This window comes from Scardinius erythrophthalmus (assembly GCF_964197995.2).
Source record: "Scardinius erythrophthalmus genome assembly, chromosome: 16".
Lineage (NCBI taxonomy): Eukaryota > Metazoa > Chordata > Actinopteri > Cypriniformes > Leuciscidae > Scardinius > Scardinius erythrophthalmus.
In genome coordinates this window covers 15503555-15515177 of record NC_138236.1, presented here as the reverse complement: position 1 = coordinate 15515177, position 11623 = coordinate 15503555, and the positions used below count along the sequence as shown (strand labels likewise).

General features: G+C 36.2%; 2 protein-coding genes across 4 annotated transcripts; one reads left to right on the top strand and one right to left on the bottom strand.

The window, feature by feature from the left end:
• Positions 1 to 959: 959 nt before the first annotated feature.
• gpatch4 (G patch domain containing 4) lies at positions 960 to 6828 on the top strand. Of its 2 annotated transcripts, none has more exons than XM_081389760.1 (8): positions 960 to 1137; positions 1236 to 1336; positions 1421 to 1494; positions 1956 to 2048; positions 2140 to 2250; positions 2373 to 2479; positions 4350 to 4400; positions 5542 to 6828. In XM_081389760.1, the coding sequence occupies exons 2-8, from the start codon at positions 1258 to 1260 to the stop codon at positions 6368 to 6370; spliced, it is 1344 nt and encodes a 447-aa protein (XP_081245886.1). In that variant the 5' UTR covers positions 960 to 1137; positions 1236 to 1257; the 3' UTR covers positions 6371 to 6828. The 2 variants fall into 2 exon arrangements, with proteins under 2 accessions (XP_081245886.1, XP_081245885.1); XM_081389759.1 differs by having other exon boundaries at positions 967 to 1117.
• LOC308704992 (C-type lectin domain family 7 member A-like) lies at positions 6495 to 11359 on the bottom strand. 2 transcript variants are annotated; one of them, XM_081389761.1, is made up of 8 exons: positions 11196 to 11359; positions 10957 to 11031; positions 8795 to 8902; positions 8208 to 8242; positions 7916 to 8090; positions 7676 to 7839; positions 7223 to 7341; positions 6495 to 7040 (listed from the first exon to the last, which is right to left on the bottom strand). In XM_081389761.1, the coding sequence occupies exons 1-8, from the start codon at positions 11257 to 11259 to the stop codon at positions 6854 to 6856; spliced, it is 927 nt and encodes a 308-aa protein (XP_081245887.1). In that variant the 5' UTR covers positions 11260 to 11359; the 3' UTR covers positions 6495 to 6853. The 2 variants fall into 2 exon arrangements, with proteins under 2 accessions (XP_081245887.1, XP_081245888.1); XM_081389762.1 differs by having other exon boundaries at positions 6498 to 7040; positions 7688 to 7839.
• Between the last annotated feature and the right edge of the window lie 264 nt (positions 11360 to 11623).

Here is an 11623-nt window from a genome sequence, read left to right as displayed (position 1 = left end):
CTGACACCAAAAACGGTTATTTGGTTTTTCGTTTTGATACAAAAAACAGAAAAACGGTATTTTCGTTTTATAATTGCAAACGAATTACGGATTATCCAGAGATCCCCTGACCCGTGATTCATGTCATCGCGACATACATACTTACAGTGCGTGTTTGAAAAAAGGATGTAATGTCCTCTGCTTTTTTCTGGGGTTCATTTTACCCCAGACGGCCAAATAGCAAAGTGACTAAACAGCGAACGAAAATTCGCAAGAGAGCAACAAGAGATTTGAAGCTCATGGTAGACACGCCCAAGAGATGATTCGCGCTGTGATTGGCTGAATGTTAGTTCACTAAAGTCTAAGTAACGAATCAGAGAACACGGTCGGAAATATTGGCGCTGGGTCAAAAAAATGCGGGGGACAGAATCACCCGTTTCTAAAAGTGAGGGGGACGTGTCCCCCCCGTCCCCCCCGGTTGCTACGCCCCTGTGTGTGTGTATATATGAAGAGTTCAGATGCAAAACCCTCTAAGTGCCATCTGAAATTTTCTTCTAAAATTATCATTTTTATCAAGCTTGTATATTTAAATTCAGTAATTTTACTTAAATGGCAATGAAAATTACCTATTAATTGTCATTTAAGTGAAATTACTGAACTTAAATATACGAGCTTGATAAAAATGATCATTCTAGAAGAAAATGTCAGATGGGACTTAGAGCCTTTTGCATCTGAACTCTTCATATGAAATTGACAATGCAAGAGTCGACAGTCGAGCACTCTAACAGCACACCCCAAAGACTTTCAATGATTTAAGGTCTAGACTCAGATGTGCCAATTCGTGTATGAAAATGATTATTCATGTTCCCTTCCAACCATTCTTTCCCAATTTGAGCCTAATGAATCTTGACATCGTCATCCTGGAATATGACCAAACAGCGCTTTTTTTTATTTATTTTTTTAGTTTGTTTGTTTTGGCCGGGCAGAACTGCTTCTGAAATCTATCTTTTTCAGAGAACGCGTTCCGTTAATCGAGAGCAATGACCCTTTTCGCTTTCCATAGTTACTTAACTGGTGTCATGTCTGCTCCCTTGCTGAACGCGTGCTAGCGATTATTGCTTATTTACCTCTTTTTGTGGTACGAGCCTAAAATTAGTGGTAGTGTTTACAGTTCTTTGACCGATTGAAATATTACACTGAATCAACGCATATTTAATATTGCCTAATCTGTTTTACAAACTGTTTCACATTTTCAGATTCTGAGAAGTTGTTCTGGAAATGGCAGAAATGGTCAAAGAAAAGAGTACAGGGCTAAAATTCGCGGAGGAGCAGCTTCTGCGACACGGATGGGAAAAAGGTGAATTCAGATTTTAGGGCTTCTTTGGCATATCCATGTAATGACACCTGACTGATGTATAATGTTTGGACTGTTGTGTTGTAGGTAAAGGTCTGGGAAGATCAGAGAATGGCATCTCAGAGGCTATTAAAGTCAAAATTAAATATGGTAAAGGAGGGGTGAGTGAGAGATTTATTCTTATGTTTTTGTTTTTTTTGAAAATTACAATGAAGCATTGTGGGTAGTTGACAACATGGGCATGACGTTTATCATGAACTGGCTATATATATATATATGTGTGTGTGTGTGTTAACAATAATTATGATTATGGTGCTCTATCCTTACCATCTGGTATATCATCCTAACCCACACTTTAGCTCTTGCAGTTTACAGTCTCTTAAATGCAAGTTTCTTAATATGAGATTATATAATAATATTGTATAATTATACAGTAGTTAGAATCTACATGTATAATAATTATACAGAAATTAGACATGCGGTCAAAAACAGTTGTAGATAAAGTATAGCATATCTTACTGCAGGTCACGTAAACTACCCTTGTGGTTTTAGGTTATCTTTTTTAATTCTCCAGCTGTTTTAGCCCTTATGTTTGAATTTATATTTGATCATTTGTCTACAGATGGGCCATAAGGAAGGTGAGCAGTTTAGTTTTCACTGGTGGGACCATGTTTTTAACAAAGCCTCATCCAGTCTGGTTGTGGAAACAGAGCAGGTAAGTAATATATAAAAAAACTCAATAAAAGAAAACGATAGCAGTGAATGTGGGCATGTTTTAGTCATCTGATGCTGTCATTGTGCTTTAGGCTGGTGTGGTGGTGAAGAAGTCAGACGACAGCAGTGATGGATTGATCTCTAACAAAAAGCCACGCAAGGCTCAGCAAGCCAAGTCAATGCTCTATGGATGCTTTGTCAAGGTGCAAAACCATAAACGGCACACACGATCAATATATTTTCACAATACCACAAGCATTTATGGAGCGATAATTGAGTAATTGGATTGTGTAATTGTTTTAAAGTCATCTTCCTCCATTCTCAGTCAGCTACACTGCTGTCAGGTGAGCAGCCAGAAAAGACCTCTGATTCAGATGATAGCAGCAGTTCTGAAGATGAGGACCAGAAACTGGACCTTTCCACCACTACCAAGTATGAGCTGCCAGTAGAACAAAATCATGATTTGTGCACATTCCTTTAAAAATACCTTTGCATTAAATACTTTAATTTCTGTGATATATTAAAATTATACAGTGAGGAAAATAAGTATTTGAACACCCTGCTATTTTGCAAGTTCTCCCACTTAGAAATCATGGAGGGGTCTGAAATTGTCATCGTAGGTGCATGTCCACTTTGAGAGACATAATCTAAAAAAAAAAATCCAGAAATCACAATGTATGATTTTTTAACTATTTATTTGTATGATATAGCTGCAAATAAGTATTTGAACACCTGAAAAAATCAATGTTAATATTTGGTACAGTAGCCTTTGTTTGCAATTACAGAGGTCAAACGTTTCCTGTAGTTTTTCACCAGGTTTGCACACACTGCAGGAGGGATTTTGGCCCACTCCTCCACACAGATCTTCTCTAGATCAGTCAGGTTTCTGGGCTGTCGCTGAGAAACACAGAGTTTGAGCTCCCTCCAAAGATTCTCTATTGGGTTTAGGTCTGGAGACTGGCTAGGCCACGCCAGAACCTTGATATGCTTCTTACAGAGCCACTCCTTGGTTATCCTGGCTGTGTGCTTCGGGTCATTGTCATGTTGGAAGACCCAGCCTCGACCCATCTTCAATGCTCTAACTGAGGGAAGGAGGTTGTTCCCCAAAATCTCGCAATACATGGCCCCGGTCATCCTCTCCTTAATACAGTGCAGTCGCCCTGTCCCATGTGCAGAAAAACACCCCCAAAGCATGATGGTACCACCCCCATGCTTCACAGTAGGGATGGTGTTCTTGGGATGGTACTCATCATTCTTCTTCCTCCAAACACGTTTAGTGGAATTATGACCAAAAAGTTCTATTTTGGTCTCATCTGACCACATGACTTTCTCCCATGACCCCTCTGGATCATCCAAATGGTCATTGGCAAACTTAAGACGGGCCTTGACATGTGCTGGTTTAAGCAGGGGAACCTTCCGTGCCATGCATGATTTCAAACCATGACGTCTTAGTGTATTACCAACAGTAACCTTGGAAACGGTGGTCCCAGCTCTTTTCAGGTCATTGACCAGCTCCTCCCATGTAGTTCTGGGCTGATTTCTTACCTTTCTTAGGATCATTGAGACCCCACGAGGTGAGATTTTGCATGGAGCCCCAGTCCGAGGGAGATTGACAGTCATGTTTAGCTTCTTCCATTTTCTAATGATTGCTCCAACAGTGGACCTTTTTTCACCAAGCTGCTTGGCAATTTCCCCGTAGCCCTTTCCAGCCTTGTGGAGGTGTACAATTTTGTCTCTAGTGTCTTTGGACAGCTCTTTGGTCTTGGCCATGTTAGTAGTTGGATTCTTACTGATTGTATGGGGTGGACAGGTGTCTTTATGCAGCTAACGACCTCAAACAGGTGCATCTAATTTAGGATAATAAATGGAGTGGAGGTGGACATTTTAAAGGCAGACTAACAGGTCTTTGAGGGTCAGAATTCTAGCTGATAGACAGGTGTTCAAATACTTATTTGCACCTGTATCATACAAATAAATAGTTAAAAAATCATATATTGTGATTTCTGGATTTTTTTTTTTAGATTATGTCTCTCACAGTGGACATGCACCTATGATGACAATTTCAGACCCCTCCATGATTTCCAAGTGGGAGAACTTGCAAAATAGCCAGGGTGTTCAAATACTTATTTTCTTACTGTATATAATATTCTGCTGCACGAAGCGTGTCCTTTCAGATGTTTCTGTATGTGGCATTTAGAAGAAAGATCCAATTAAAATGTCCCACAATGGTACTGGTTAGATTTCAAGATCATTTATGCTTTCAGCCGGCTCAATTGTCTTCGTTTTGTCTGTCTGTTTCAAGGCTATCTGACACAGATCTGCTAAAAGCTTGTGGAGGACGAACAGCACACAAGTAAGCTCTGATCTCATAAAGTTTACACTGATGCATCCACCGTATCCTTACAATAATTTGTTAGTCAAACCAATATAAATAATACAAGAACTCGTAGCATTGACCCACATTTGAGCAGGACACACAAGTCATAAGAAGAATCATAGATAGTGTAACATTGTCAGTGTTATCGTGGTATTATTTATCTACTAATATTTTGAGCTTTTTTCATATTTTCAGTTTTTAAATTTTGATATGTGCTCGTTTCATTTTTATTAGTTTATTTTTTTTTTCAGGTTGAGTTATTTTATGAATTCATCTTAACCTAATTTTGCCTTGGTAACTATAAAAAATAAGCTTATGTTTTTCATCTAATATTTATATTTTATTGAAATCTTTAAAAAAAGGATTTTTTAATAGTTTTAGTGTTAGTAAACAATAACACTGTCAGATACAGCTGGTTTCTATATGTTAGGGCTGCACGATTCTGGATAAATGTAGAATCATGTTTTATTTATTGTGATTCTCCCAAAATTCTGAACAGACACCTAATAAAACATGTCATTTACTAGATGTTCTGACAAAATTTCTGCAGTCTGTTTAAAATGTTTGATGATTTATTAAAAAAAAGAAGTTTGAATAAATTATTCAATGATTCACTCATATATACTTGAATTGTTTAATGAACAAATCTCGTGAATGAATGATTCAATGACAAATCATTTTTTTTACTAGTCACCTGTCGCCACCTGGTGGCGTAGCGATGTAATCGATTCAATCATTTTTTGAAGTGCCTTATTTTTAAAAGGTGATTTGCTCTATTTTTGTCTCGTCCGTAGACATCAGTGTATATCCTAGCTATAAACTTTTATCCTAATACTTCTGTGATTATATGAATATTTGTAACACAGAAATAACAATACTTTATGGTTGTAAAGAGAGTTGAAGCTGTGTCATGCCTATACATAATAACTGCTTTTTGTGGGTCAGCAGAGGCTGCACAAACACAAATTTGAATGTTCCGGTGTGATTTTGTCTCAGATTTAATAGACGCAGGCGAATCGTTGGGAATTTAGGAATGAGATGGGTGTTTGAACCGAGATCGCGACCTTTTAACAATTAACCGTACAGCTCTAATATATGTGTTTGTTTGTGTGAATAGAGGAGCCAGACATGGACTTAATATGAGTGCCAAACTGGCTCGGCTTGAGCAGCAGGAGCAGGAGTTCTTGAACAAGTATGGTAAGAAGAACCACACTGCTGAAACATCCACAAGCAGCACAGATTGTCTAAACCCTGCGGGACATCCAGATATTAGAGAGAAAACAAAACGCAAGAAATCAAAAAGGCAGGATGGACTTTCAGAGAATAATATCCATGAAGATAAGATGACAACACAGGTCCTTGTTTCAAGTAATGACACTGAGGACAGCAAACCCAAAAAGAGGAAAGACTCTGATATTATCACAGATGTTGAGCCAAAGAAGAAGAGAAAGAAAAATCGCAAAGAAAAAGCAGCACCCGAGGATGGTCTTAATGGAGAATGCAGCGCAGACGTGAATGAGGAACGAGACACACACCTGCCGATGGATGACAGCATTCACAAGAAGAAGAAAAAGAAGAAACGGTCCAAGGTAGTTGCTGAGACAGCCGGCACAGATGAGGTCAGTGAGGATTCCACAGACGCACACGGCAAACAACCACAGGAGGGCGGTATTGAGCGTCAACAAGCCTCTGACAACGTCTCGAGGAAGAAAAAGAAATCCGTCACGGTCCTCTATGAAACCTCTCCATCCGCAAATGTGGAAAACTCAACTAGTGTGATGACAGTGACAGAGGACACTGGCAATGTGGCACAGATAACAGAAGGACAGGAGAACAACAAGAAGAGGAACAAGAAAAAGAAACGAAGCAAAAAGGAGCAGGAGGAGCTGGTAGAGAATGTTCAATGTGAGGAGTCCGTGCCAAAGAAAAAAAAGAGCAAAAAGTGAATGCACAAACTCACTACAAACACAAGGGTGGCAGTTGATGACCAGAATCTGTGCTGCTGAAACACGAGCATCAATTCTCTAGCAGCTGTCAAGTGTCAGACATGACAAAACGCAAAACGTGTTTGTTACACAGCACTCATATTTATTTTTATAAATCACCATCAAACTTTTAAGCTTGAGACCAACAGGGTGACATGAAATAAGCTTTTCACTGGTCTGATTTGTAATACATTTGTGTTATGCATGATTACATAGCATATTATTCACAGTGATAAAAATGTGTTTATATATGAATTGTTTTAAAAATAGCGTGGCATGATGTGTGTGGATGAAGTGGGGGTTTTTTTCACTCACTAAAGCTGCAATAAGATGTCATTTCTCCATTTAATCCAGCTGAAATGCCTTGAAACATTGCTACCAAATCAAACTGAACTGGAAAATAAAATGATTTCTGAGATAGTTGTCTTTTGCATTGACTTCTGTTCATGTTGAGGGGTCACTGTGGTTTCGTTGGGCTTGAAGGAAGGTTGGCCATGTTAAAACTTCCACTTCGCAGATCCATCTGCTTTTCATGTAACAGCCTACTGTTTTCCAGCTTCTCGGTGGGTTTTCGCTGGGCATTGACAAAACACAGAACGTGTATCCTTGATAGGGCCTATCGATCCAGAATCTGAAAGGGAAATGTGGAAAACGTCAGGTAATTGCTTTTGAATTTTGAATTGCTTTATTTTAATTTATTTTTATGATTTATCAAAACGAAACTGTTTTGAAATAAATTCCTTTTATAAAAAATGAGTTTAGTTAATAGTTTGAAAAAGCAAAAGCTCTTCTGTTGCCATTTTCTAAACTCACCCTCTCTCAAGCTGAGCGCCATTGGTCCAGACCCAAACGCTTTCCATTTTTTCAGAGAGTCCAATCCAGTAGCCGTGATATTGATCATAATATGATTCAGTGTGCTGATTGATGAATTCCTTAATTTGCATAATACAATGAGAAGATAAATACAATGCTGTAATCATGTAGAAATCATTCCTATTTACGTTCTTTTTCATTTCATACACCATCACAATGGTCTCATGATGCTAAACTTCAGTTCTACATTTAAGAGCTTAAGCTAAATGCCTAATGTACGTTTACAGTATATACTTTGGTGCACTTTTCACTGTTAACAGAACTTTGAAGAACTTTCCAGTTCAAGTTTGATTTGTTAGCTGTGGAAATGGTGTACAACACTGCAAAACTTTTTTTAATTTGATCATAAAGTTTTGGAAAAAGAGAGAAAAACAGTTATTTTGTTTTATATACCTGTTCACCCACAGTGTCTATTATGGCCAGCTGAGCTCCATATTTCTCGCAGTATTCTTGACTCTCTGTCCATGTACCCCAGAGGTTTCCATTCCCTTTATGGAAATAGTAACAGCTGGAGCCATTTTGAATCCAGTTTTGAGGGCAGGATGTACACCGGACCCCTGTGATGGAGAATAGCTCAGATTAGCTGGATACAAACATTACACTTCAGACTCCAGATTCAGTAAAACAGCTTACCATTCCCAGTGAACTGACAGTATTTATCCCCTGTAAAGCTGCTTTTATGAATTATGAAGTCCAGTGTGTTGTTCATCTGTTGACCCTGTGTCACCAGCCTTGCTCTCTCTTGCTCCAGCACTTCCTTCTCTGCCAGTAACTGCTGGTTGGCGGCTCTCTCTTTAGTGTACTGGGCCTGTATGAAGAGATTTCCTCCGGTTAGGATAGGCTTCGGGCTTTGCATATTGTTTAGCAGATGTGGGCAATTTCTGAGTATTTCAGTATTTTATGTTGTTTCAGGCTTCACTCTTACCAGAATATTGTTGTGTTTAGACACGTGAATGTAGTCTGCAAAGCGGAAACACAAAAAAGGCAAACTGTTAGTAAAATCTACAGTACAATTTTTCAACTGCAATGCAATGTTTCTATGATATTTTAGTCGTTCTGAGTTTAGACAGTAGCCATATTTAATTATAATTGACCCCATTGACTCATATTGACCTCATCAGTTTTGTAGGAAAGGATGAAATTATGCAACTGATTTACAACAGCAGGACACACGTGAGTTTCCGGTGTCGTTACACTGTTTCACTTTTTTGTCGACACATTTATAATTTGTACTTTCCTCCTGGTTATTTCTGAGGTTACGAAAATGACTCAAAGACTTCTTCAAGGTTCCCCTTTTTTTATTTTACTTCTAGTTCTAAACAAATACGCTTATGGCGGTTTCACAAACCTGGCTTAAACCTAGTCCCAGACTAAACTGCATGTTTGAGCTGTTTTAACTGAAAACAACTTGAGCTTTCTTGCACAGGGTTGGAACTAAACTCTGAAATGTCTACATCCAAAAGTCGGATAGATTGATATTGTGTATATGAATGAAACAGTGCTAATGCTTACAGAAAATGCCGACAGCTGTTAACGCAGCGAGCAGGAGGAAACAGAGCAGCCCCAGAAACACTGAAGCTCCTCTATACACCGGAGAGGTTGGGGTGGAAGCTCTTTTTTCTGAACCAGAATGAGACAAGTTTGAGTCCAAGAGTGCAAGCATATGACAGTACATTTTTTTAAATATGAATGGGAATATACTTCAGAGATATTTTACTCATAAGAATTTCTAGGGTTGCCAATAATTGTGGCCAATCTGTTTTGGAGAAAAACTTTTTGAATAAAAGATCAAAAGAATAAACAATGCTGATTTATTTTTACAGCCATATATACAGTACCAGTCAAAAGTTTGGAAACGTTACTATTTTTAATGTTTTTGAAAGAAGTCTCTTATGCTCATCAAGCCTGCAGTTAAAAAAAAAAAAAAAAAAAAAAAAAACAGTAATATTATGAAATATTACAATTTAAAATAATGGTTCTCTTTTTTAATATACTTTAAAATGTAATTTATTTTTGTGATGCAAAGCTGAATTTTCATCAGCAAGTACTCCAGTCTTTGGTGTCTTATGATCCTTCAGAAATCATTCTAATATGCTGATTTATGATCAATGTTGGAAACAGTTGTGCTGCTTAATATTTTTTTTTATAACCTGAGATACTTTTTTCAGGATTATTTGATGAATAAAAAGTTAAAAAGAACTGTATTTATTTAGAATAGAAATATTTTGTAACAATATACACTACCATTCAAAAGTTTGGGAACAATAACTATTTTTTTTTTTAAGAAATTAGTACTTTAATTCAACAAGGATGCGTTAAATTGATAAAAGGTTATGGTAACGATTTATATTGTTAGAAATGTTTTTATTTTGAATAAATGCTGTTTTTATGAATAAATGCTGTTAACGTTTTACTCATCAATGAATCCTGAAAAAAGTATTAAAAAAAAAAAAAATTAAACAGCACAACTGTTTCCATCATTGATAATAACTGAGTATCAAATCATCATATTAGAATGATTTCTGAAGGATCATAAGACACCAAAGACTGGAGTACTTGCTGATAAAAAAAATTCAGCTTTGCATCACAAAAATAAATTACATTTTAAAATATATTAAAAAAGAGAACCATTATTTTAAATTGTAATAATATTTCATAATATTACTGTTTTGTTGTTGTTGTTGTTGTTGTTGTTGTTGTTGTTGTTGTTGTTGTTGTTGTTTTACTGCAGGCTTGATGAGCATAAGAGACTTCTTTCAAAAACATTAAAAATAGTAACGTTTCCAAACTTTTGACTGGTACTGTATATACATACATACACATTCTGTTCAAAAGTGTGGCATTGGTACGATTTTTTATGTTTTTAAAAGAAGTATCTTCTGCTCACCAAAAAAAAAAAAAAAAAAAAAAAAAAACATTTCTATTTGAATATATATATTAAAAAAAAAAAAGGTTTTCCTGTGATGCAAAGCTGAATTTTCAGCATCATTACTCCAGTTTTCAGTGTCACATGATCCTTCAGAAATGCTGATTTGATGCTCAAAAAACATTTATTATTATTATCAATGTTGAAAACAGACAATTTCATTTATTTGAAACATAATATTTTGTAACATTATACATTTCTTTACTGTAACTTTTGATCAATTTAATGCATCCTTGCTGAATAAAAGTATTAATTTCTTTTACCCCCCCCCCCGCCCCCCAAAAAAATATTGCTGACCCCAAACCTTTGAACATTACAAAAAAAAAAATGCTGTTCTTTTGAACTTTCCATTCATCTAAGAATCATATGAATTTTTTTTTTACATAACTGTTTACAATTGTTAAAAATAATAATAAACGTTTCTTGAGCAGCAAATCATCATATTAGAATGATTTCTGATGGATCATGTGACACTGAAGACTGGAGTAATGATCCTGAAAATTCAGGTTTGCCATCACAGGAATAAATTACATTTTAAAGTATACTAACATAGAAAACAGTTATTTTAAATTGTAATAATATTTGACAGTATTACTGTATATATATTATATACTGTATATCGTTATTGTAAATATATAAAAATATTAGAGTTAAAAACATTAAAAAAAGAATATAAAACTGATATACTGTAACAGTTTATATCAGTTTTGTATAAATATATATTTTGTGTGTGTGAATGATCTCTAACCTGGAGTTTCAATATGTGAAGTCGATTGTTTTCTTTTCACCTCTGCATACAGTACAGGCTCCTCTGACTGTCGGACTAATCAGACAAGCATTAATTCACTCATATTCTGATCATCCAAAAAGAGAACAACTACTCTTAAAAGTATTCCAGTAAACAGGGGGAAGTTGTTAACACAATGGTTAAATGTAAAAAAAAAAAAAAAAAAAAAAAAAACAATAAAAAAAAACATCTGAACATACCTTTAGATTTCTCTTTGTCAAATGGCTTGAAGATAACTGATGAATAGCATAACTCGTCTTCCATTGCACCTGCTCACCTTCACGATCTACAGAACACTGCTGGATCAGGGCACAGAGCTTTAAGGCAGAAAACAGCAGTATGATAAATCTGTCAGCCAGACTGCACAGAGATATATGTGATTTTCAGAATTAGGAAATAACAGAAACGGTGTGTGGTTTGAGTTGTCAGAGGAAGTTTGGTATATTATTATGTAATGGCATCACTTTCAATATGCAAAAATGTGAGTTACAATTCAGTAAGTACAAAATGCCTAACCAGACTTTATTCAAGATGAGATACTAACCAATTTAATGTAACTTGTTAAGATTCAAACATTTCAGTGGAAATCGGTTTCTGTCTTGGACAAAACATTTAAATTTAAATGGCA